The sequence below is a fragment of the Dermacentor silvarum genome, chromosome 2 (assembly GCF_013339745.2).
Source record: "Dermacentor silvarum isolate Dsil-2018 chromosome 2, BIME_Dsil_1.4, whole genome shotgun sequence".
NCBI classification, from domain to species: Eukaryota; Metazoa; Arthropoda; class Arachnida; order Ixodida; family Ixodidae; genus Dermacentor; species Dermacentor silvarum.
The window spans coordinates 49323655-49347007 of record NC_051155.1 but is presented as its reverse complement, the minus strand read 5'-3'; the positions used below and the strand labels follow the sequence as shown (position 1 = coordinate 49347007).

The window sequence follows — 23353 nt, the reverse complement described above, 5'->3', positions numbered from 1 at the left end:
CCAGGCTATACCTACTCCCATAGCAATAACTTGTTCGCTGCTGTCTTTGCGCTAGAAAACTTAAATACGCGCAAAAACGCGTAAGGCTTTATTATTTTTTTTCGAAGCTTTCGTCGCCTCGCTCCCTTATACGAGAGGGTTGCATTTCCTGCGGCAAGTGCATGGGCCGCTGTGTCTTGCGCTGTGTGCGAGCGTGCAGCCGTCATTTGCCTTTACGTCAACAGATTCCGAATTGTACAGAATATTTCACCGCACAGCATAGATATGGCATGTGTACGCATTTAAAGTAGTGCGTGCAAGTCATTTCTGCTTCACTTACGCCGGTGCAAACAGGAAGCGGCCTTGTACCTCACAGAATCTCGACTGATTGGTGTACTATAGTGATGCAGGAATGAACTCCGGTATTATTCAGTGCATAGTGCGCATAAACAATTTCTCAGGACGCGTGAACTCCGACGAGAACTGTCAGCGTCTGCAACAAGAGTTTACTTACGCTGTACTGCGCACAACACTTCATGCTTGTCGGCTGTCTGTTTCGTGCATTCTATTGCGAGTCGGTGGAATTTCACTGCTGTCATCAACCCCTTCGTGTGTACATTCCTGGTTTGGGATTCCACAACAAAACAGCAACTACTAGCCTTCCGTAATTGCTGGTTTGGGATTCAACAACACAACAGTAATTACCAGCCTTCCGTAGGGGCGCAATCGCAAACAAGAGACGTTTCTCGCGCAGACTAAGCCTACGTTCACACTTGGAAAGCGGCAAGCGGGCGGAAAGGCCAAAGCGGCCGGAAAATTTTTTCCGCGCCTCTCCAAGTTGTTCACATTTGTTTTGCTACCGCCGCGGCCGCCGCTGCCGTTTTCGTCCAGATCCATCTAGTCTGCGTACGTTTGTCGGCGTGGTGGCTCTCATTATCGCATTATTTCGAGCGGTATGTTCATTCTTTGACCCACGTACCGTCATGAAAAGTGATCATTTTACGCAACTTCGCGTGTCATCTGCGACCTTCGGTAAATTCCTCGTTGGCGTTCCGTAATTCTCCGCACACGGGCGCGGTAGCGCTGAGTCACAGGTTGGTGCCTAGGCGTGATATTTCTTTAATAGCTTTTATTTACAAGTTGTAATAACATTTCATCATTTCGTATTGTCGGCGCCTCCAGGACACCAAAGGGGCAACGGGAACACCACAGCTAAAACCTGGGCTGGCCCTTGTGTTGGGGCTCGCCAAAGCCTGCGCGTCCTACGTGAGACCTACGCTCCCAATCTATCGTCGCGACGAGAAAAGCACCCCGCGACTTCTGCAACATACCGTACACGTGCGAGGAGAATTATGGAGCGCCAACGAGGAATCTGCCTAACTATTGTCTGCCATGGAAGTGGAAGAAGAAATGGCTTTTATACTTGTACCTACTTGTTTTCTAGAAATGGACACTAAATAAACGGAAGACGCGGACACCTCGGAAACGGCGGTGGTGGGTTCGCCTGGCTTTGCAAAAGCGCGAGAAGTTGTGTCACGCCAAGGCTTCGTTGCCGCACCTCCGGTCGCGCGACGTTGAATACTATCGCGAGTATTGCTGACAGTACGTTTTAGTGCCACTCTTGTCGTAGAGCAAGGGCTGGTTCTTGATCGCGTCGATCAGCATTACAGCCTACACTTTTGGTGCCATGGTTTTGGTGCCCGGTGCCATTTTACGACCGGGTCCGGTTGTTTACATGCTAGTGTAGCTTCCAGTGAAGCAGAACGACTTTCCACCGCGTTTCCGTTTCGCCATGGCGAAAAAATCGGCCCGAGACCGATTTGGCTCGCAGCCTGTTTTTCTGCCTGTTTTGCCGCCTAGGCGAGATTTTGCCGCTTCCTACAGCTTCGAGACCAAGTGTGAACGTAGCCTAAAATCCTGCGCGAGCGCGGCCTAACCGGCACCTGAAGGGAAGCGGCGGAAATGTATACCGGAGATTTCGACCACCTGGGGTCTTTAACGTGCAGCCTAAATCTAAGTAAACGGGCGTCGAGCGTTTTCGCCATCATCTAAAATGCGGCTGCCGCATTTGTTGCTTCATTTGTTGCGCATTTGTTGCTTCAGAATGCGGCCGCCACATTCTCGCCCAAAACTTCACAGAGTGTGCAAGCCTTGACAAACACCGTGACAGTTTTTTCCATATGCAGACATGATTCGCTGTAAATTACCAACCCAAACGGAAGCGCCCAGGAATTAAATTGTGATAGTAGCACCGGTTTCATGAATTATGTCAGCGCGAAGCGACGAAAACAAAGGGTGGGTTAGTAGGGGGGGGGGGGGTTTGCTGAAAAAATTTCGGGGGGGGGGGGGTTTGAACCCCCCCAACCCCCCCCCTGGCTACGCCACTGGGCAGATGGTACCGCAGGCGCGACATAATTAGTGCATTTCGTAGTTGCAGCTTATCAGCCTCCTTCACTCCATTGGTTCGGTTGGAGGCCCTACGCATCATGTGCAGCACCTGCTCTCCCTGCCTGAGCAGGTGCTGCACCGTCGCAGCCAGACCTCCATCTTTCTCCATATCCATCACATGCTGAGAGATATTTGTAGTTGACTGCTCATTGACTACTCAAACAGCCACACGACCCAGTGCTTGTGTCATGTGGTCTCTTTTCAATCCCTGCCTACTTTTTGCGTTGAAATGTCTACAGCCGTGCAAGATTCAAAGTAAGCACAATAGTTGTTTGATGTTGTGGGGTCTCACACATGCTCTTGGGGCAAAGGAACGACAACACAGTAGTGCAAACAATCAAAAGGGCATTTATTGCACCTTTCATACACTAATGCACACTAGCCGAATTACAACCAATAGAACATTCACACAGGCGCGCGACAAATCGCGGAAGTCCGACTCACCGCGACCCGATAGTGAGCGAATACGTTCGCCCCATGCTATGACACCATCGCCTAGTCGTTCCCGTGTACAGCCACGCGAACGGTGGCGCGCTCGAACGATCTGTGTTCGTCCATACCGGTGTCCTGCTCTTAGCCTCGCGCGACGGTGGCGCGAAGCGGGCCGGCGCACGTGCGAAGCGTTCGTGCGTGTTGGCCGCCGATCCCCAAGCCCAAGAGGAAGCGCCTTTGACCTTTTTCTCCCAAGTCACCCCGCAGTTCGGTGGCGTTAGCATCGCGACACTCACGCCATCTCTCGCAATGCGCTGCAACCACCACGACCGCCGCCCGCACTTAGCCACGCAGTAAAGCCGGATTACAGGAGATGCGCGAGAGTCACGCATCCCCACAATGTATAATTGTTCCCAGTATTCTGCACATGTCTTCTTCTGCTGCAGAGGTAGTACTACATTACTCTGTTACTGCATTGGCTATAGAAGTAAAATGGTTTAATAAATTGCAGACTGCTTCGGTTAGTTCATTTGGTGAAAATGTATTGGAAACACAGCAGCCCAACCAATGTTTTCATAATTTCTTGAATCAGTTGCAATAATTATTCAGCTGGTATACATTGGATCAAGTTTGGTCAGATTTACTCACTTAATCTGAGTACATTGTGCTGACTTTTTCTTCTCTGCAAATGCAGGCCATCTTCAAGGAGCCCAGGTCACTGAAGCGGGCACACATTGAGCAGCTGCGCGCGTCCTGTCGGGAGCGGGTCATTGCAGCTGCACGAAGGTGACCCCCTCGCTGTTGGCCACACAGAGGATCCTTCGGAATGCGCATGGCGAGGTTGGGGCATGCATAGCCGATTCCTAATTGTCAAGTTCCAAATTGTGGCCCTGTCCAACTGCTTCCAGTTGGGGAGCGTGGCCCATCTTGGAGCTGTTCAAAGGGGTGACAGCTGTGTAGCGCAGCTTGCCTGCTGTGAATTTGTAGTGCGTGACTATCTCCTGCTGAGACAGCTATGCGAGCAGAGATAAGTTGACCATGGTGGCTGATTGCAATCGGGAAACAAGTGTTCAGATGTGCAGCGTCACTGGTAGCCATAGAGTGCGATGTTCAAGTCCAAGTGTCATGAAAGTCTTTCGCACATGTATGCTACACTACTTGCTTGCGAAGTGCTTCGGTATTGGCAGCTGCAAGCCGATGTGATCTTAGCTGCCAGCTTGGTTTTATTGCGTCTGTGTGTTATGTTTGCATCAGACAGCTTGACTTCGAGAAGCATTGTGGCCATGTATTTATTGCATTGCTCAGAGCATGCAGTTGGGACTGCTCATGAAATGAGCGATGTGCGCTGAGTAGGGTGCATCGCCTCTGCACTCAACTGGTGACCTCCTGGCGGAGACACTGTCGCAGCTTTCTGCTTTGATCAGTCACTCACTTGGTTCAGACGAATCACTCATCTTGTGTCAGTCAGCCAGCACTCATGCGACTGTTGTTTGGCATGGTCCTTGTGCGTGTTGCTGTTACTCTCGCCTGAAGTGCGTGGACTCATTGTTGGAAGCAGGAAATTTGGTCTCCGCCAAACCAAAGAAGGTATGTAAGGTGCAAGAATCGGTGCAGCAGCTTTGGTTTGTGCAACTCGCAGCCAGTAGCCAGCTGAATCGTGTAGCAGAGAGGGACATAACAATTGCTAGCAAATTGTTGGCGGGTTTACCTTGCCGCGTTTGTTTTCGTGCTTACATCAGACCCCCTGCAATGTGAACTGTCCCGTGCGCTTGATGGCCAATCACCTTGAATGCGTTGCTGCCGCCTGCGTCTTCTGTTCTGCTGGTAAACACGGCCATGGGCACACGTGACCACGAGGTCCAGTTGGCTTTTGATTCAGAGGGCTAGCTGCTGTTCGTCACCTTGGAAAACTTGCACTTACCTCTGCAAAAAAAACGTGAGAAGCTATTATGGTGTCGCCTGCTAGGTCTTGGAATGAGCTGCGTGAAGTGCTTTCCTTACTGCACTGAACTTTGCCTGGTGCTGGTTTGAAAAAGTTGTTTGTGCGCAGTGATGCTCGCAGCCTGTTCCTTTTTACAGAAAAGCCGTGGCACATGCTGCCAGTGTTGCCAGCAAAGGCTGCCAATGAATAAAGATCAGGACTCGTTCTGCGATAGCAACAGTGTGTGCCCACAGGCACGGTGCAGCCAGGATTTGTGGCCCCAGTTTGTGCACAGTCAATCACTTCTCTCCAGTTCCTTTCCTGAAATACTCTTCAGACGTGCTACCCCTTTGATGTCTAGATGTGTGCATGCGGACGAAAAAAAAAAAAAATGACATTGCACATGGCATTAGGACTGCCAGCTTCTTTTTTTCCCCACTGTGGTCTTTTCCTAACTTGCCTTCGAACTGCCTGCCATGCACTTGATCCTTTCTTATGCTGTGGGGCAGCTTGCAGACCTGTGCAAAGGTGGTGGCTGCTACATCTACTACACTGACATATCTTCATCAGGAGCTTTGGCCAAAGACCTGCTAGTGAGACCCTATAGTGTCATGTTTCTTTGTGGTAAATACCGATTTTAAACAGACTGTTGGGTCTTTGTTTAACAGTTTTTAAGCTGTTGTGAATCAGTTGACTGTACATTTTTATTATTAGCTGCTTCTGTCAAAATGGCATTTTTAGAATCTATTGTTGATTCTACTATGTACCTCCTGCTTCCAGCCAAAACCCTTGCCTTAACCTTACGGTCCCCTTCACACATGCTTCAATTCTATGAAGAGCCATCAACACGAGTTGAAATGGTCACACCACTATCAATCCTTTTATCAGTTTTTCATATCACTCATATCAAAGGAATAGGCTTACCTTCTGAAGCCCACCGCTGCCATTTTTAATCTATTACCTTTCCTCGTGCATTGGCAAGCATAGAACACAATGTTTTAGTGACCAGTGTCACCTCTTATTGCCATCTCTCTCCAGATAACGCTGTTACTGCGGCGAAAGACGATGAACTGTGATAAGGAAAATAAAAATATTTGTGGTCTGCCCAAGCACTACCTACGCAACTTGTGACACATCACAGTTGTGTTGGTTCATGATATGCCTGCATTCCACAGTCCCTGACACATGCAAAAAAACCCATCAGCTGCCATTCAATCGCTTGACGTTTCTACGATCAACAACCAAAGATACCAAACACATTGGGGAAATAATCTTGGTTTGAGGTGGCTGCTCGTTCATATCAGAAGACAGAGGAACGGAAAAGCAAAATGGTGACAAAGTACGCGACCCCGGCAACGTGAACTGTCCTCTGCATTGATGGCCAATCAGTCCTCTCTCTCATTTTATGTGTGAGTTACTACATACCGGCCAACGTTTATGGTTTTATGATATAATGCCAGATTTTAGAGCTACTATCAGTGTGGTGACACCAGCAACCTTAAAATAAAGACTTTGTTTGCACCTAGTTTAGGGCAAAGTTTACTTCAAAAGAATACAAATACAGTCGCTGAGCAATTTTTCCTAGCCCGATTTTACGGACCCAATAATTAGGTGTGTGGACATAGCCTCCTGTATACGCTGTGCCTGCGGGATCATTGGCAAACCAATGAGAAGCGGCTGTCGTTGAAAATGGGGCTCTGGCCTCACTTATAGATTGTCTCAAGTGCACTTTTCACATGTTTGGTGTTTGCTGCTGACAAAAAGATGCATGGATGTCAAATAAAAGGGTGGTAATGATTAGTGAAATACAAATATTTTGCTTATAGTTGCTTTTCGAAACGAAATCATCCGCTACAGCTGCACATGATCATTGTTACTTTTAGAGCACGGACCAACTTTTGCATTCTGCTGCCACCGGTGCTTAAGGTGCGTGATAGGGTGCTGGCAAGGCTGGTCGTTACCCTGGCGAAAATTTAATGACTCTCCCCCTACGTAATGGCGCCTCCTTAGACAACGCCAGTTTTGTGGGGATCCGACAGGCATGGAGCGTATATAGGTGGCTATGATACGGACCCACCTGTGCAGCAGTGACACCAACTTGTAGAACCAACGCATAACAGCAAATGAAATTTCGGCCACCGTTATGTGAATATTTCATCAGTACAGTTCATAAACATTTGTGGTGCAGATCTTTCTTACCGCAACTATTGAGCAAAGCGCCTGTTGACAGTATAGTATCCCTATTGAACAAAGCTTATAAAGCTTTAATGCACAGTCAACATCTTGAGTAATCGGACACTTTTTTGTATTTTTCACCAAACTTTACTATCCTTTTTCTACGACTGTAGAATTTAAAAAGAATTGTAGGGTTGTCAGGTCTGCTGCTAACTGGACAATTTATTTGTGAGAAGCATCTGCTTTTCAAAGCACATGTTTTTTAGGAAGACAATAAAATTAAAGAGAACAAGAAAAACAAAAGTAAAGGGCAGCCACCAGACAATACGGAGCACGTCATATCCAAACACATATGGAGAGAAAAAAAATTGACATTTTTTATGTTATAATAAACATAGTTTTTATGTACAATTAGCATACCAAGTTTGTTAGTGCCCCTTAATGGACTATTTAGATTAAGCTCGTGTGTAAGCCGAAAACTCTGAACCGAACTTATGCAGTAACGATCGCGTCATCTGCACTCTGTGGCGTCGTTACGATGCTTGAAGCAGATCGGGCCACGTGACAAGAGAATGTAAAGCCCCTTTCTAGCCTTGACCTTCACACTGATATTACTTCATTGATCCACGAGACTGAGCAAGACTCCGTAAACGAATGTACTGTTGTGCTTTCATTGTAAAGTCTAACAAGATATATTTTTTCTTGAAATTAGGTAAATCGTACTGTTTGACTATTTGAACATTTTTATGGCCCCTTCCATGTCCAAAAGATTGATCAGTGACGCTATGTTGGTAGGTGCACACGTCTTGTCACTTTGTGTTTTTGACCTCATCGTGTTGCACCACTCTTTCGGCTTTAACATGTGGCAAAAGTCGGAGGGGGAGGGTGGCTTTGTTTATCTCACGGTGTAAATGCAGTCATTCATGGGCATAAAAGTGGTGTGTTACAAAAGGGGGGACGTTTAGAGACTTGTTACTGTTCCATTTCAAATCAAAGTATTTAATTTGAGAATTCAGCGCTTCATTTCTTTGAGTGTTCAGTTGTATGTGCCAAATATCAAGTTTACTTACGACTATTTGAGCGTGCCTGTTTGTATAAAGGTACACACTTGCGGCGGTAATTTACCGGCCGCATTGAGTTCCAAGGGTTCCTGCTATGCCTTTTCTCAGGTTTATGAAACGAATATGGTGTTAAAACACCTCCATTGAGAAGTATTTGGATGTATAGCGTACGAGGGGAGTTATTGCCAGTCAAGGGTTAACCGTTCAAATCACTCTTGAGTTTCGATATACTGTATATGCTGCCAGATGAAGCAGTAACGCAGTAACTCTAGTGACCATTGGCTGCACAGACGTTGGCAGCTTGTTGGGGTATACTAACCGTGCTTGCGGTTAGTATATCCGGTTGCGGCTTAGGTTGTGGCTTGGCTTCTTGAGCCACTCGATGTAGAATTTTCACGTCACTCTTGGCGCCTTTGCAGCCAATGGCCGCACAGTAGTGGTGCAGCTTTACGTCTGTCTTCAGTACCATGACTATTGAAGTGCGTTCCATTGCATTTGTGCAGTAATTGCAAACGAGACTAATGCAGCATTTAGATAATTCCAGATGCTCGTAGAAAACTTGCGGGCAAAAATGCATTGCACAACATAGGCTATCGAAATGAAGGGAGGCAGCATAACTTGAGCATATGCCCCTTTTGGATGGGCCATTTGAAATTTGGAACAAGCTAATGGTAAAACTGAGAGCATTGTTGATTTTTTTTTTTTTGCTTCTGCCAACTTAATGATATCTCATGATGTACTCAGCAGTTCAGCTAACAGACCTGGAATGACTCCTTGGCATCATCAGGCCAACCAAATGCTGGTGAGGTTTTAGAAAAAGCCACAGTAAAGCAGGAATAATCTTTACAGCAATACTGTACTTTCGATGCTGTGTGCAAGTGAGTAATATTCGACTCAATATTTGCATTGTGTCTATTATGGTTTATTTACCTTGCTCAAAAGGCATTGCAGGGCCCCTTAAAAGGCAACTTTAGCCAGAAGCATGTTATTCCATCAGTATTTTGTTATGGATGAATTATCTTCAGTAGTGTAGGTTAATAGGTATGTGGGTGGGGGGGGGTGGAAGGGGAAAGTGTTTTTGCTGTACTGAGTAACCACTTGTTAAGTAGTGTTGAGGTGAGATGCTCTGTGGTAGCCTGCAAACAACCTAACCAAGTATGGTTTGTTTTTATGCTACCCCTAGACTCGTTTCTCGACTGATGAAAAGTTCTATTTCTCTTCATATTGCCTACCACGTCACTGACTTTCTGTATGGTGGTGTGGTTCAAAATCTGTTCCTTTTCTGAACAATATGATTAGTAATTTTCTATGTTACCTTAGTACAGTGACCTGCATATAGTTAATTGCGACGAATGAGAACAGTAACAGAAACAACATATCAGATCGAAAAGATTTTACACTTTTGCTTGTTTACTGGCTCCCAAATTTCATTCCATGATCAAAATGTTGTTTGTTTTCATCTCAAATAAAATAATTGGCATTTGCCTGCTTTCTGGCATCCTCTGTGTACCTTGCCACTGAAGAATGTAAGTTCTTGCCCACAGGTAGACTGGTGTTGCCAATCACTGGCAAATAATGGAAGCAGCACACACTGTCACTGTAACCACATTTTTTTATTTATTAGCAAGGCCAATCTGCCTGTTGCAGAAGTATGCTGTTCTATTACGAAGGCATGCAGACGATTCCAGTTTCTAATTTTATCTGAACTAACCAGGCAGGAGCTGACATCAAGTTTTATATATTAAGGTTTGGACTAAAAAAGGCCATCATGGTTGAATATATGAAGCTGAAAAAGCAGCTGTAAGCACAGATTTTTAATTTTTTTCGAGTTGTTTCTGTTAATATGCACTGCACATATGCAGTTGCACATTCTACAATTTTCCTTCATGCATCTAGTCATGTGATGTTCCTTTTGTTTCTGCTATTTTCATTGTCATGATCACATGAACTGCGATGACCTTTCGCTTTCCGCTCGTTCGCAAGCTGCCCATTGGGACAGATTTACAAAGAGCATCTTGTGTATTCAGGGACACAGGTAACATTTTTTATGCTTTCTCTCTCAGCCATATTTTTCATAAAAAGGGCTATTCATATTCAACTTGATATTAAAAGCCCACATTTTCCAAGCATCATTTGATTTGACAAACAGGTTACCCTAATTGAACACCTCTGTTTTCCTGTCTTGGCAATTAAATGATTGAGTGAAGTAAACAACTAGCAGGTTTTTTTTGTTATATCTGCTATCTTGCCCATCTTTCGCAAGACTTAGCATATGGCATGAGGTGATTATACTGTAATTGCACTCAAATTTGTTACACTTGTACCCTTCTTGTATGCACGTCCCAGATTTATTACAGCTGTTCGAAATGTTACTTGCACAGTTTTGCATTACGTAGAGAACTGGAAGAGGCTAAATTCGTGCTTCACCCCATGGGTTGAGATGAAGGCATTGCTGTTGCATGGGGCACGATGGCTGGCCGAGTTCTTCTAGTGACTCTCTTATCAGCACAGAAACAGACGGAACACAGAAAATATGCACACTAAACAAACGCTGGCACACAGCTAATGCAAGTGTTGTTCAGCATTTATGACAAGTGTTCAACTGTTCTGCCAGTTTTCCTGCTGGTTATGTGAGTGATGGTAATCAGGCCAGGTCTTTCTTCTTTGGTAGGCTGCACTCGGCTATAACTCTTGTCAGATGGGCAAGTTTAGTATAACCTTGAGCGTGTGCACTTTGTCATTAGAGTAATTTGCAGGCTGTCACATGGAAAGCTTTACTAGTGACACCCAATGTAGAGTGCATCCATGGAACTCGCTTTGCTGCATTGTAGTGTGTAGCCTCGATGACAGTGCTCCAAAAATAGATAAAGCAATACTCACTGCATGGCCGGCACTAATTCCGAAATCATTTTTTTTTTTACGATTTCATGTTCCAAGCATCCCCGCTTTTTGGAAACGGCATTTTTCCTTTGCCAATGAGAGCAGTCTCGTTATTCACGACTGATTGCGTTAATGTTCTTCTTTTGTCAAATATTGCCTAGAATAACACATACATAATGTGCAGGCCAATCAGTACTTCCATTAAATCCGATTGCGACTTACCTTTCCCATCTAGCACTGTGTCAGCCATAGTGACACTCACTGTGGCGTAGTGCACTCAGTCAAAGTGTAACTAAATTTGCCCATCTAATTGGGGCATTACATGACAAAGGGAAAGTCGCTATGGGTTAAGGATGAAAAGATTGTGGATTGTGTGCCTAGGCTTTCAGCCAGAGGTCTTTCTAACCAGGCTTGGTTCACATTGTGATAGTAATATTTTTTGAAAGAATGGATGAAACAATTCATGTTGCGTGCAGTCATCATCAGACTTTGGAACTTTGATGTCACAGTGTCGGTACCAATCCCATATCACAGTGACCCATTTTATGGCACGTCAAATTAGTGTACAGAGGCTGCTGTGGACAATGTTATCCCTATTGCGAAGTATGCCTGCATTTGTTTTTTGCGTAGTTGAAGGATTGTAGTTTGATGTGTGCAGGACTGAAAGGCAGTGGTCCGAAAATGTAACAGTGTGGTCCTATGAAGTGCTCGACACTTAGTTAAACACTGTCTTCGTAAACATTCTTTGCCTTTTCACTTAACAACCTAGACAGTAAGTTTAACTGAAGGAGTTCAAAATGGAGGGCATTGACATATATTGCTTTTTGTTGCCACTCAATGCGACCTTCATTGAAAGGTAGCCCAATTTTTTAGAATCAATGCAAAAGCTGTGGATAAACTTTCGATGAACCTTTTGGGATGTCGGTATGCTCATTTATGATATACTGGCAATGATCCAGTCTTTTCTAGATATAAAACGCACAGTCTTATTCATGCAGGAGTTTTTGGCTAAGATAGGGTTCGCGTCACTCATTCACACACTATGTGCACCTTTACTCTTCTACAAGACGACATGTTTGAACATTTATGATGCACGACTTCTCACGACGATGGAGTGAGCGATCACATCAAAGATGGTGGTATTCAAATCACTCAGAATTTGCACACGCATTATCACAACTGTGGTGCCTTCAACAGGTGCGACACTAATTAGCAAGAAAATTATAGCTGCAATAGCTGCAAGAACTCTTGTAGCTATCAGAGCACGTGCTTTTGTGAACTTTTGGAAAACATTTCTTGTACTAATGCCGTCTACTCTTGTGTGGTGCTTGACGTGGCAGAATGTTGTTTTCGCATGAGAGTTGGTTCACTTCTCTGTACACCAAACTTGCGGTGAGTAAGAAGTATGTAAAGGGTCTTTGCAATATTTCTTAGTGGGGGGAATCCTGTACTAATGACATTGTGATATGTTGTACAGGTGCCCCAACTGTGTGCTTTACCTGTAAATGGGGCCCCGTGGTGCCATATGGCAAATTCATGCCTCGTTGAGAACACTTTAGTTGTGAAGGTCTTTCTTGGCATGAGAAAAAAGACAAAGATGTTCTGTGATCTAGTTTGTATTTTGCAAGCCACTGCGTATGTAAATAAAGATCATTGACATTGCAGCGGCTGTGTTTGAATTTGTGTCGGGGAGCAATTTGACAAGGCTCGCTACTGCCATCATTCGGGCAATTTTGTGCCTTTCAACTCGTGGAAGTCTCTACTCTTCAGTTTGTTTGTTTTATCGGCGAGCTGAAGGCTGTTTTCATGCTGCAGGACACGTGGCCTGTGCAGATGTGTCAAGCACTTGCGAACAAAGCGACAGAAATAAACCAGGTCACAGCGGCTTAGCAGTCATCTTTGTAACCATTGAGATCGTGATAAAGCCAACCTACGAGTGGTCATTTTGAGAGGCCTTGCCTTTTTACTGCACTGATTGCTCTGCTTGCTTGTTGACAGTAAAAGCAAGCTGAACGAGCAAAGCTTCTGTGAAAAAATTGTTAGGACATCATCAAAAAGATGTTAGGGCATCATATATATATATATATAGTGCGGAAATGGATGTGATGATTATGAACCATTGTGTAGCAGTGTCTCCGAGCTTAAAGGGTCCCTGAAAATGTTTTTGCCGTACACCTAAACACAGAGGGCATCTCTCAAGAATGCTTTCTCACAAACATTTTGTGTCAGCGTGATATTATAACACAGATACGAGTGGTTAAACATTACCCTCCCCTCAAGCTGCATAGTTCTTCCTCAACTTTTACACCGTGTGGCCATTGCTATGTCCCACTTCCTTTGTGCAGTGACGCAACTATTGTCAACTTCCAGTTGATTTTAACCGAGTGTGTTCCTGCATCTCTTTCCTATGCAGTTGTTCTCATGAAGCCTGGGCTGCACGGAACGAAATTTAAAGATGCACTTCGTGTGGTGGATGCAGATGCGGCAGCACTGCGTGTAATGTTCACTGGATTGAGTTACATGAAGCGAAAAGAGACGGATGCCGCCATGGGTGGTCGCTGCATTGCTGCAGATGTGCATCTAATGTACAAGCTATAAAGTAGCTGTTATTGGGTTATTTTGGTTTGATAAACACCTGATAACATGCAAATATCTTATAATATGTAGGTTTACGACTGTCTCTGCATTATACTGATAAGATTTCTTTGTAGCCATCAGTGGAAAATAATAAGAGCCGTTGCTAACTTGTGAGTGTGGTAAAATGGGCAATATGTAACGTTTCCTCTACTCTAGAATTCAAAAACAAAAAACAAAATTATGGCAAAAAAGAAAACCCCCCCCCCCGACATTGGCAATAGGAATCAAAGCTACACTTTCTGCGTGAGAGGCAGAGGCTGTACCACTACACCAAAGTCTGCTTTCTGACATGTTTTTACACGTAAGGCACGTTCAATTGCCTTCACAATGCTTTTTTTCTAGATCTCGGTTTGTTAGGATATTTTTCTACCATAATTCTGGGCAAATTACAAAACTTGGCTCTCTGACAAAAGCGCCTTTCTTTTCAAAACTGCGGCTGATCGCTGTGCTCACCAAGGAGGTTGGCGTTAACATTGACGTGCAGCGCTCGCATCCCCTACAGCGTGCAGTCACTGCAGTTTACTCCCTGCACACACCTGCAGTGCAAGACGAGCGCAATACAGCACTGGCGCCATTCATGTTCCTGCCGCCAAAGAAGACATCGCTGCTGCTATTTTCACTGTGACAACCCCTCTGCATCCCATCGGCTGCCATTGCCAGAGCTGTAGTAGACGATTTGATTTGCATTATCAGACGGAAGTGAGCCATTGGTTTGAATACCCGCTGCGGTGGCTCAGTTAGCTAAGGCGTTGCGCTGCTGAGCACGAGGTCGCGGGATCAAATCCCGGTCACGGTGGCCGCATTTCGATGGAAGCGAAATGCAAAAACGCCTGTGTGCTTGCGTTGTAGTGCACGTTAAAGAACCCCAGGTGGTCAAAATTAATCCGGAGCCCTCCACTACGGCATGCCTCATAATCGGAACTGGTTTTGGCACGTAAAACCCCGGAAAGAAGAACAACATTGGTTTGAATAAACATCTACATTTATTGCACTTGTGCACTTACTCTCAACGGTACACAAATTACTATGCATAGGTATGCTACTAAAAGTAAGCTGAAGGGGACCCTGAAACGATATTGATAATTTTGTACAAACGTATTGATTGAGTCATTAGGGTTGGCCCTTTTGATCATTAAGTGACACATTTAAGTGCTCCATGTAAAGCGTGCAATTATAAGGTTTAAAAAATGTAAATCGCTACTGATCGCAGTGGCACCGCTCCCCTGAGTTTTCAGCTGCCCTTGACAAGTGACACATGGTGACCATATGACGTCAGTAGGGCAAGCTAAAATCTACGGCACCAGCATCTACGCATTTGCGGCCGTTTCACACTGAAAGATTACTACCACAATAGTGTTTCGCGTGTCTGGTATTCAGGTAAAGGCAAGCGCAAGCGGACTGGGCTTGAGCATTTTATGGGATGAGCGGAGGCGCAAACATGAATGGCCTGCACGGTGCATCCACCTGGTGTCACAGAGCTCAACGAAACACGGAACTAATATAGCAGTAACGAAGTGTATTCTAATTTGCTGCTGGTGGAAATTTTTTGCTGGAGTGTAATCGTGAACACATTGTTTTTCGAAATGTTTAAAATGTTTTACACTTGGTTACAACAATACTAGCTCTTTGTTTGGCTGGTTCAACTCTGTGCCACCAGGTGGCTGGACCGTGCTGACCGATCAGGCTGCTCACGTACGTCTTCGCTAAAGCTGCTTCACCACAGCGATAGTAGTATTGAGAGGCTTTAGTTTACGCCTCCGCCCATACGTCAAAATGCCCAGCCTGGCTGTGGTTACCAGAACACTGGACACGCTCAGTGCTGTGACAGAACGCTCACGATGCACGCTGCTTGGATAGCTCTCGCTTGGAATCGAATGCCAGGCGGCTGGCAGAGAGGTTGGAGAGGCTTCGAGTGCTGGCTCCAAGACAACCGGAAGTAGATGACACGATGTCCTATCGTGATGCAGAGCCAGTGAAGCTCAGGTCCTGATCGCTTGGCGAGCGAGTTGAGAAAAAGCATGTCTATGGAGGAGGGTAACTTGTAATCGTCCGTAGCTCTCTTATATATGAGGTGCTTCACACAAATTGCGATGTGAATGTTTTACTGCAGTTGTACCTTATGAGCCTACAAAATTTCTGAACTGTTTCAGGGATTCCTTAAAGGAGCGACATGTTTCAAGCAATCGTGATGACGTAACGTGGGTAGTCAGTCGGATCGCTTGCTTGAATGAAATCATTCACCCATGCTACATAGCGTGGGAAGGAAAAACGCAGGTGAACGGCACCACTGCGATACGCTTTACGTACAGTGCCTAAATCTGTCTGTTATTGATCAGAAGGACCTACCGTAGCGACTCGGCAAGTATGTACACGATCGTCAGAATAATTTCACGGTCCGTTTAACTAACATATCATCAAGAAATAACTTCAGTAAATTAAAGGGACACTAAAGAGAAATCAATTTAGACTAATAAAGTGTTCTTTCAAAACTTTATTCTTGCCAATTTCATTGTAGCAGGCTCATTCTTAGAGGAGAAAATGGTCCCAAGTTTCTTTTTTGAATTTCACGGCCAAATCCCTGCGCCCGCATGTCAGTGCGACGTCGCAGGTTTCAAAGTACTTTCCCGTGTTCGTCATTTTGGTGCTGTAAATGTCCTCAAAACTGGCTAAGTTCAGACTTTGGCTGGTTTAGAATGCAATTTACTAGTACTGTACAAGTTATTTTTCTTTTCCCCCAGCAGCGGGAAGTTTTTCGCATCAAAAAATTATTGAGTCATCCAAATGTTTGCAACAGTTCTTAAACTTGGGCAAAAGTGCTTCACAGGGCACATAAAAGCATGATCACTGCTTTCATCATGTTTCAAGCGCAGAAGTTCTTATTCTGCTCGTACTGTCTCGTGCCACAGACACTATATATACAGAGAGCACACCGTGTGGAAGGCTTACTTCACAGATGTGCTGTGTGGATGTGAATTGTTTTAAAGAGGTGTTTCCTATTGGATAATTTTTAGTAAAAGAACATGTCATTGCACAAGGAACAATGTGCACTAGGAACATCATCAGCACAAACTCCAGTTTCTTCAAGCTTTATTTGAAGAGTGCAATGGGTGCCCTTGCATTAAAAACTTTTACAGAATACATCAGCCGGCTAGAGGCAACATCCTTTGTCTAGTCTCTCCTATGTACAAACAAACGTTGTCCAGTTTCTGTACATGGCTTATATACAATATCTGAGATGTACGCAAGCTGGGCTACAGAAAGGTGCACACAGCACACCATGAAAAGTCCAGTGAGCACACATTTCTCACATTTTTTTTTTCCGTGTTGTTTGGTTGTCCTAGGATAGGGAAAAAGGGAGAAAAAAAAATCAGAGGCCCTGCAAACAAAACAAAAAACGTAACACACTTCACTCTCCAAGGCGCCTCAGTTTCAGGTCGTCTCAGCTTTGAGACCTGGACTTCGTAGTCATTGAGATGAGACCGTGGTAGAAGTGCTGTTCGACGTTGCATTTGCAGCAGGCTCCTAAAAGACACAAGAAAGGAGAATGTATGAAAACGCAATTCGTACTCAGTTAAGACTGCCCTGTATATAATTGAGCAACAAAAGAAAAACTGCAGTTTTCTATAAGAGAACAAGCAGATGACATGCAGAAATGATTGACTAGCAAATACAATTTCGATGTACACATGTGCATTGCCAAGTGCAAAAAATGTACAGTTGATCCGATCTCGTGTTGTATGATTTCAACGCACCAATGTCTGCAATCGATACACAAAAAATGACCCAATACAGTTACACAGTTTTTTTTTACTAGTTGATATGTTCCCGGAAAACAATCTTTTGGCACCAACGTGCAGTACATCGGCAAAGTGTGATCGTATGATAAAGCTTTCGGCTGCTAGATTCCATGCAAACAAGAAAAGGCGCAAGACTCGTGCGATCAAGAACAGTAGTTGCCCACCGCAGTAGCTTCCCCATAGTACTTGTCTACCCAAGTCACGTGAAAACGCTCGTGCACACTCAGTTTCCTATTCCGGTACCAGCAAACCTCCTTGTGGGTCATCGCACACCGCATTCACAGCTATTGCCGCCAACGCGATTGCGATAAGCATCTTAATCTATCTTGTCACACCATGCATGGCATAGTGCCATTGGAAGAGCGTACTGCACGCCTTTAATAAGCGATAACCCAAATGCGCGGCCGTTTCCTGCTGCAGGGCTGGCTGAGTCATGTTTCGCTCTGGTAGCATATCGTATTCCAGTGTTGTCCACCAGCTCAATTTTGTCTGTTTCACGTCACCATCTTAAAACACCACGGTAGGAAAACGACAACGTACATGTCGGGCGGCTCGGGTCCTATCAGCTCAATGCACGACAGCGTCTCGTGCCGCAACGATTCGTGCCGTGTGGGCACGTGAAAACTTCCTGCCAGAATGCCCCGCTCGAAGAAGCTGCTGACCCAGACCATATTCAAGGAGTGCAAACGTAACCTTGCCGAAGCCGCAAGAACGACAACGTGCATCTCGGGCCGCTCGTGCCCCACTAGCTCGGCGTGCATGGGCTGCCGCCACAATTCACACCATGCTTCGCATAACGTAGATGTCATCTACAGTTGAGTCTGCGAGATTTTTTAGTGACTTTGGATCGTACGTTTTCCTGGTTAGTAAGCTTTTCTTGCATTTTTTTTTTTCAATGCTTATCAACAAGCTCTTACTGTATATGCCAACTCTACAATACAGAAGTGTCAGTGACGCAGAAATCACAATGTTTTAAAGGCCAGCTGCAACAAAATTTGACTTTGACTAAATTGGTAATATATGAGCAGTACATATTACTGGAGAAATCTTGGTAAAGCTGCAGGGCTGGCAAATGTATAATTTTCTTATTAGATTCACCTTTAGCACCTAAGCAGATGATGCACGTACCTGGGCACCTGGCGTTATGCGTTCTACGCATTACCTGGCCTGCGAAACCCACTTTCGTCCTCTTAATCTCATCTAAAATACCATTTACCCGTGTCTTCTCTCTAATCCATACTGCCGTCTCTCTCTTAAGGCTACACCTATCGTTTTCCATTCCAACGCTCATTTCCCGGTTCCTAGCCTTTTAAGTTTTCTTATTACTCTCCAAGTTTCAGCCTCACCAACAGAAAAAACTACAGAAAGAATGGGAAGAGAGCAGCTGTGTACCTGGCGTGACTCGGGTGTCTCGTAGCGAAAGATGACGGAAAACATGGCGCCACCTAGGCGCTGTGCCAGCCAGTGGTTCTTTATGACGGCCGCCTTGATGGCTTCGCAGCAAAAGCGTGCCTCCAGGTTGGTGTGCACCGCACGGCCCATGCCTTCCAACACCACCAAGTCTGTGCCAAGCTCACGCATGCGCCTGGCCACCTCCACGTTGATGCGGCTGTTCATGCGTGGTGGAAACGTCACAACAGCACTTCCGGTCAGATCTCTCTACTTTCGCATTTGTTTGAGGGCATTCTGCTCACAGGGACATTGAAGGAAAATTTTAAGTCAAGCTATGCTGGTGGATTACCCTTCTAAAATGCTTCAATTGCCCCCATGAACATACCCAAAGCAAACACTCGATGCCAAGAGCATTTTAATACATTGCTTCTGCTTTCTTTTACGAGAGCAATCTAGGCGTTAGCCACAACTTTGTTCTCAACTTTACCCGCAAGCTCACCACTTGCTTGTCCCTCACTAAAATGATTTAAGGTGAGAGAAAAATGACCAATTTCGTTATATAATTCATGCTGCAACTACCATAGTGTAGCAAAAATTAGAACTAAGGTGAGTTTCAGTTTACAGTAGACTTCCGTTAATTTGACTCCAGTTAATTCGATCCTGACTGAAAGTCCTGGCCGGCACCCATACATTTCTATGCGACCAAACTTTCGTTATTTTGATCCTGAAGTTAGCCTTCGCCGGATAATTAATTTGAACTTGGTTGGTGATCACACACACACCCGACCCCAATGGTGACCGCAGTGGTGACTCCGATAGCGGCAGCGTCCATCTTGGCGGCTCTTAGGGTACAGTGAGTGCAATGAACACATGTCAACCTCCTGTCGAAAATGGCTTCTTTCGGCCTGCCTCAGGTACATTTTAAAGCAAAAACAGTAGCGCACATTGAATTATTACAGTATTTACCCTATTCTAATGCGATTTTCTTTTCTCCGAGAAACAGTAAGGCGTTTGATACAATTAACCATCCTATTCTTTTAAGTAAACTTGAATCTTATGGCATTTCTGGGCCGCCTTTACAATTAATTCGCAACTATCTAATAGACCGACCATATATAGTAGAAGTTAATGGTGTCTTCTCCTCATCAAAAATTGTAAATACAGGCGTGCCTCAGGGATCAATACTTGGGCCACTTTTATTTCTCATATTCATTAATGACTTGCCAGAAATATTAACACATGCACACTGCCTTCTTTATGCCGATGACACCACTATTTTCGCATCTGATAAAAATTTACTCGCATTGCAGGATAAGCTTAACGCTGACCTAGCGAATGTTCATTCATGGTGTGTAAAAAACAAGCTATCCATTAACCCATCTAAGACAACACTTATGGTATTCCATTCTTCAAGAACTTATCACATTGACTCTATTGTAGTGTCTCTAAATAATAATGTACTTAGAAGATCCGCGTCTACTAAATTTCTTGGTGTAGTACTAGATGAGAACCTAAAGTTCCAGTGCCATATTCAATCACTTATTCAAAAAATCTCATTTGGTATTCACATCATCATAAAAACGCGCTCTTCATTTCAGCAAACCATTCTCATGTCTTTATATTACGCATACATACACAGTCATCTCTCATACTGCCTGTCATCTTGGGGTAATACATATGCCATACATCTTCATCAGCTAGAAGTTTTGCAAAAGCAGGCACTACGACTAATTGCATTCCAATCGCATACATCTCCCTCTGCTCCCATATTCCGTTCCCTAAATGTTTTACCTTTACGCATGTTATTTAATCATAAGCTGTCACTGCTTATGTTTTGTCTTATAAATACCGAGCTTAATATTCCAGGTTTTACTCGCTCTAGCCTAATAAATTATAACAACACAAGATTTTCAGCACAACTCAATCTTCTTCTTCCAAAAGCAAGAACTAATTATGGGAAATTTACCGTCGCGTTTTTAGGCATTTCTGTTTGGAATTCAATACCATCTGATATGAAGTCATCTACATTATTATCATTCAAGCGTAGAACGAAGGAGCATTTCATGAACACTTTATCTGACACATAGTATAATTTAACTAACGTAGAAATAATTAGATGTTCTGATTCACTATTATGCAATGTACTGTCCAAATTACCGAGTCACTGAGTTTTGCCTATGAATTGATACTTCTCGTTGTTAGTTTTACGTGCCATTTATCCTCGTTTGAATTTCTGCGAGTTATCATTAATGATTTATGCAATTTTCTTTCTTTCTTTTTAACTGTGTGATTATACTTGTGATGTTTTCAAAAGATTTTTTTTTCTCTCTTACCGTTCATTTCCGATTATATATAATTTGTATATATATATATATATGACATGACTTGCTGTTTGCCACGATCCTACTAACCCCCTTTTCATGTCTTGTTAGGAGGTCCCCCCGACAGTTGTTACTTCGGGACCTCCGAAGTAACAACTGTCGGGGGGACCTCCTAACAAGACATGAAAAGGGGGTTAGTAGGATCCCCCCTTTCTTCCCCTTTTTCCTTCCCCCAGTGTAGGGTAGCCAACCGGGCTCAGTCCTGGTTAACCTCCCTGCCTTTCATTAAATAATTTTCTCTCTCTCTCTCTCGGGACCTCCGAATGTGTACTTACACCCACCCTGTATTTGATTTTGTCGTCAAATAAATATTGATTGATTGATTGATTGAAAAAAAAAAAATTTGTGCGAAAATTGCCTGGGTGGTGCAGTCCAATACGAAACCAAAACCATGTTCGTCGCATCCATTTGTCAGAGCCAGCCTAGCCAGCATCATCACCATTACAAGATGACGACCATGGATGGCGACAGATTGAGTTTTCTTTCACAGCATGATGATGACGACGACAACGCACCTCTTTCAGTCTCATTTTGAAACGTTCAAACAATAAGTTATTTTTCATGCTAAGCTAACAGCAACAAGGCCATGTTGTTGAGGTGTATCTCTTGGCATATTTGTCACAGGACGAACTAGAGAAGTGGTTAGTCTAGGCACGGGCCACAAACCTGTTTGCAATTGTTGCAGAGTCCTTTGATAAATGCAGACTATCAAACGTGCCATGGACTGTACGAAGGACGACATGTTTTGCTTCTTAATAGACAGCGGTAAAGTGCTGCTTCAAAGTGATGATGATGGACATTAAGTAAATAAGTTTCCATTCTGTGAAGGTAAGTTCGCTTTGTCTTTTTCTGATTGCTGGAATCAGAGGCATGCTACGTTTCTCTTGCTGGAATATTGAGTGCATGTTCGATTCTTAATTCAACCCACCAGATAATTTGACCAATTTCATCGGTCCCGTCAGGGTTTATTTACAGAAGTTGATTGTTACTAAATTTTGAATCAAGTCAGCACTTCTATTTGTACTACTAGTCATTTTAATTTTTGCCTTTATGTGCTGTTGAGTAACTCCTTTGAGTAAACAGTTGTTAATTGTGCCATGCCTGATTTTAATCCTTTATTGTAATCCTTGTTTTTCATGTAATGGCCTTTCAAGTGCAGTGAAGTTCCACACACAATCCAAAGCCGACTAGCCCCATTCCATGTGCCGTTGAATCACTTTTGAGATCAATGACATAATTTATTGCCTATGAACTTGCTTTCCACAGCGAGTTTGCAGAGTCCTTTTTACGTTGCAGAAAAGAGTGCGGAAGCAGACACACAAGGAAGAGACATAATATGACAGCACTTATATTATCTCTCTTCCTTATGTCTATAGTCTGCTTTTGCATTGTATTTTCAATATGAATCCTTACCAACTTGCACAGTTGACTCTTCTAACTTGTAGAGATACTGCACTTATGGTAATTGCACAATGAGTGCAATAAATGATTTTGCACACAGTTCTGTGCTCCTCATCATGATGGTCGTTTATTACTTGATTTATTTTCTTTCCTAAGCCTATGCATTCAACTTTCTTTTCCCTTTGCACATTGATGATAGAGAATGTAATGCACTCTTTGAAACACTAAAAACATTTTGCCTGTATGCATACATGACTGCATTGAATGTATCCTCCAGTGGCAGTCCCCTATAAGTACACACGTATATCGCACCTAAAACGCTAGGCAAAGGCATCCCACCTGAGGTCGAGGCAGGGCGAGCTCTGTCCAGAGTCGAGCACCTGCAGGTGTCCGTGCACGAGCGCCTCACGCAGCCGTGGGCACACGCTGTCTGCCACCCTCTGCACCAGGATCTGCAGCTCCTGATGAGTCACGTCATTCAGAGCCGGCCGGGTGTTGGCGCACAGTAGCACCTGCAAGGCCAGCATGCGGTCACTTCCCTCGCAATTCCCACAACAGACAAACCTTGGTCGTCCGTCATAACCATCCTTGCCATCACTGGCCAAATGATCTCCACTGCAGGAGAAGAGCGTCAAAACGGAAAACCGGGCTTACAAGTAAGGGCTGACCACATCGAATTTCAGAGCAAGAAAGATGAAGTGCGAGCAAACACCTAGCATTATAGTGCTCACGTGTGTCGCCATTCTTTCGCTTGTGCTCGATTTTTCTGAGGCCGCAATTCAACGCTATCTAAAGCCTCTCCCATTGCTGACCACTGTGCTTCTGCAGTGGGACACGGGGCAGAGTGAC

The 23353-nt window shown here is 44.3% G+C and overlaps 2 protein-coding genes across 3 annotated transcripts in view; one reads left to right on the top strand and one right to left on the bottom strand.

Annotated features, from left to right (window-relative positions):
• The window catches only part of LOC119440004 (growth hormone-regulated TBC protein 1-like), a 44896-nt gene extending 32338 nt beyond the window's left edge, over positions 1 to 12558 (top strand). For both annotated transcript variants that reach the window (XM_049661314.1, XM_049661313.1), the window contains exon 9: positions 3554 to 12558. In XM_049661314.1, the coding sequence (XP_049517271.1) occupies positions 3554 to 3649 (96 nt within the window). In that variant the 3' untranslated portion in view covers positions 3650 to 12558. The remainder of the gene's footprint in view (positions 1 to 3553) is intronic.
• Positions 12559 to 16603: 4045 nt separating this feature from the next.
• LOC119441456 (4'-phosphopantetheine phosphatase-like) overlaps positions 16604 to 23353 on the bottom strand; it is a 131227-nt gene continuing 124477 nt past the window's right edge. The window contains exons 15-17 of the mRNA XM_037706072.2: positions 22844 to 23016; positions 18723 to 18939; positions 16604 to 17055 (exon numbers count right to left, since the gene is read on the bottom strand). Of these exons, the coding sequence (XP_037562000.1) occupies positions 16999 to 17055; positions 18723 to 18939; positions 22844 to 23016 (447 nt within the window). The 3' untranslated portion in view covers positions 16604 to 16998. The remainder of the gene's footprint in view (positions 17056 to 18722; positions 18940 to 22843; positions 23017 to 23353) is intronic.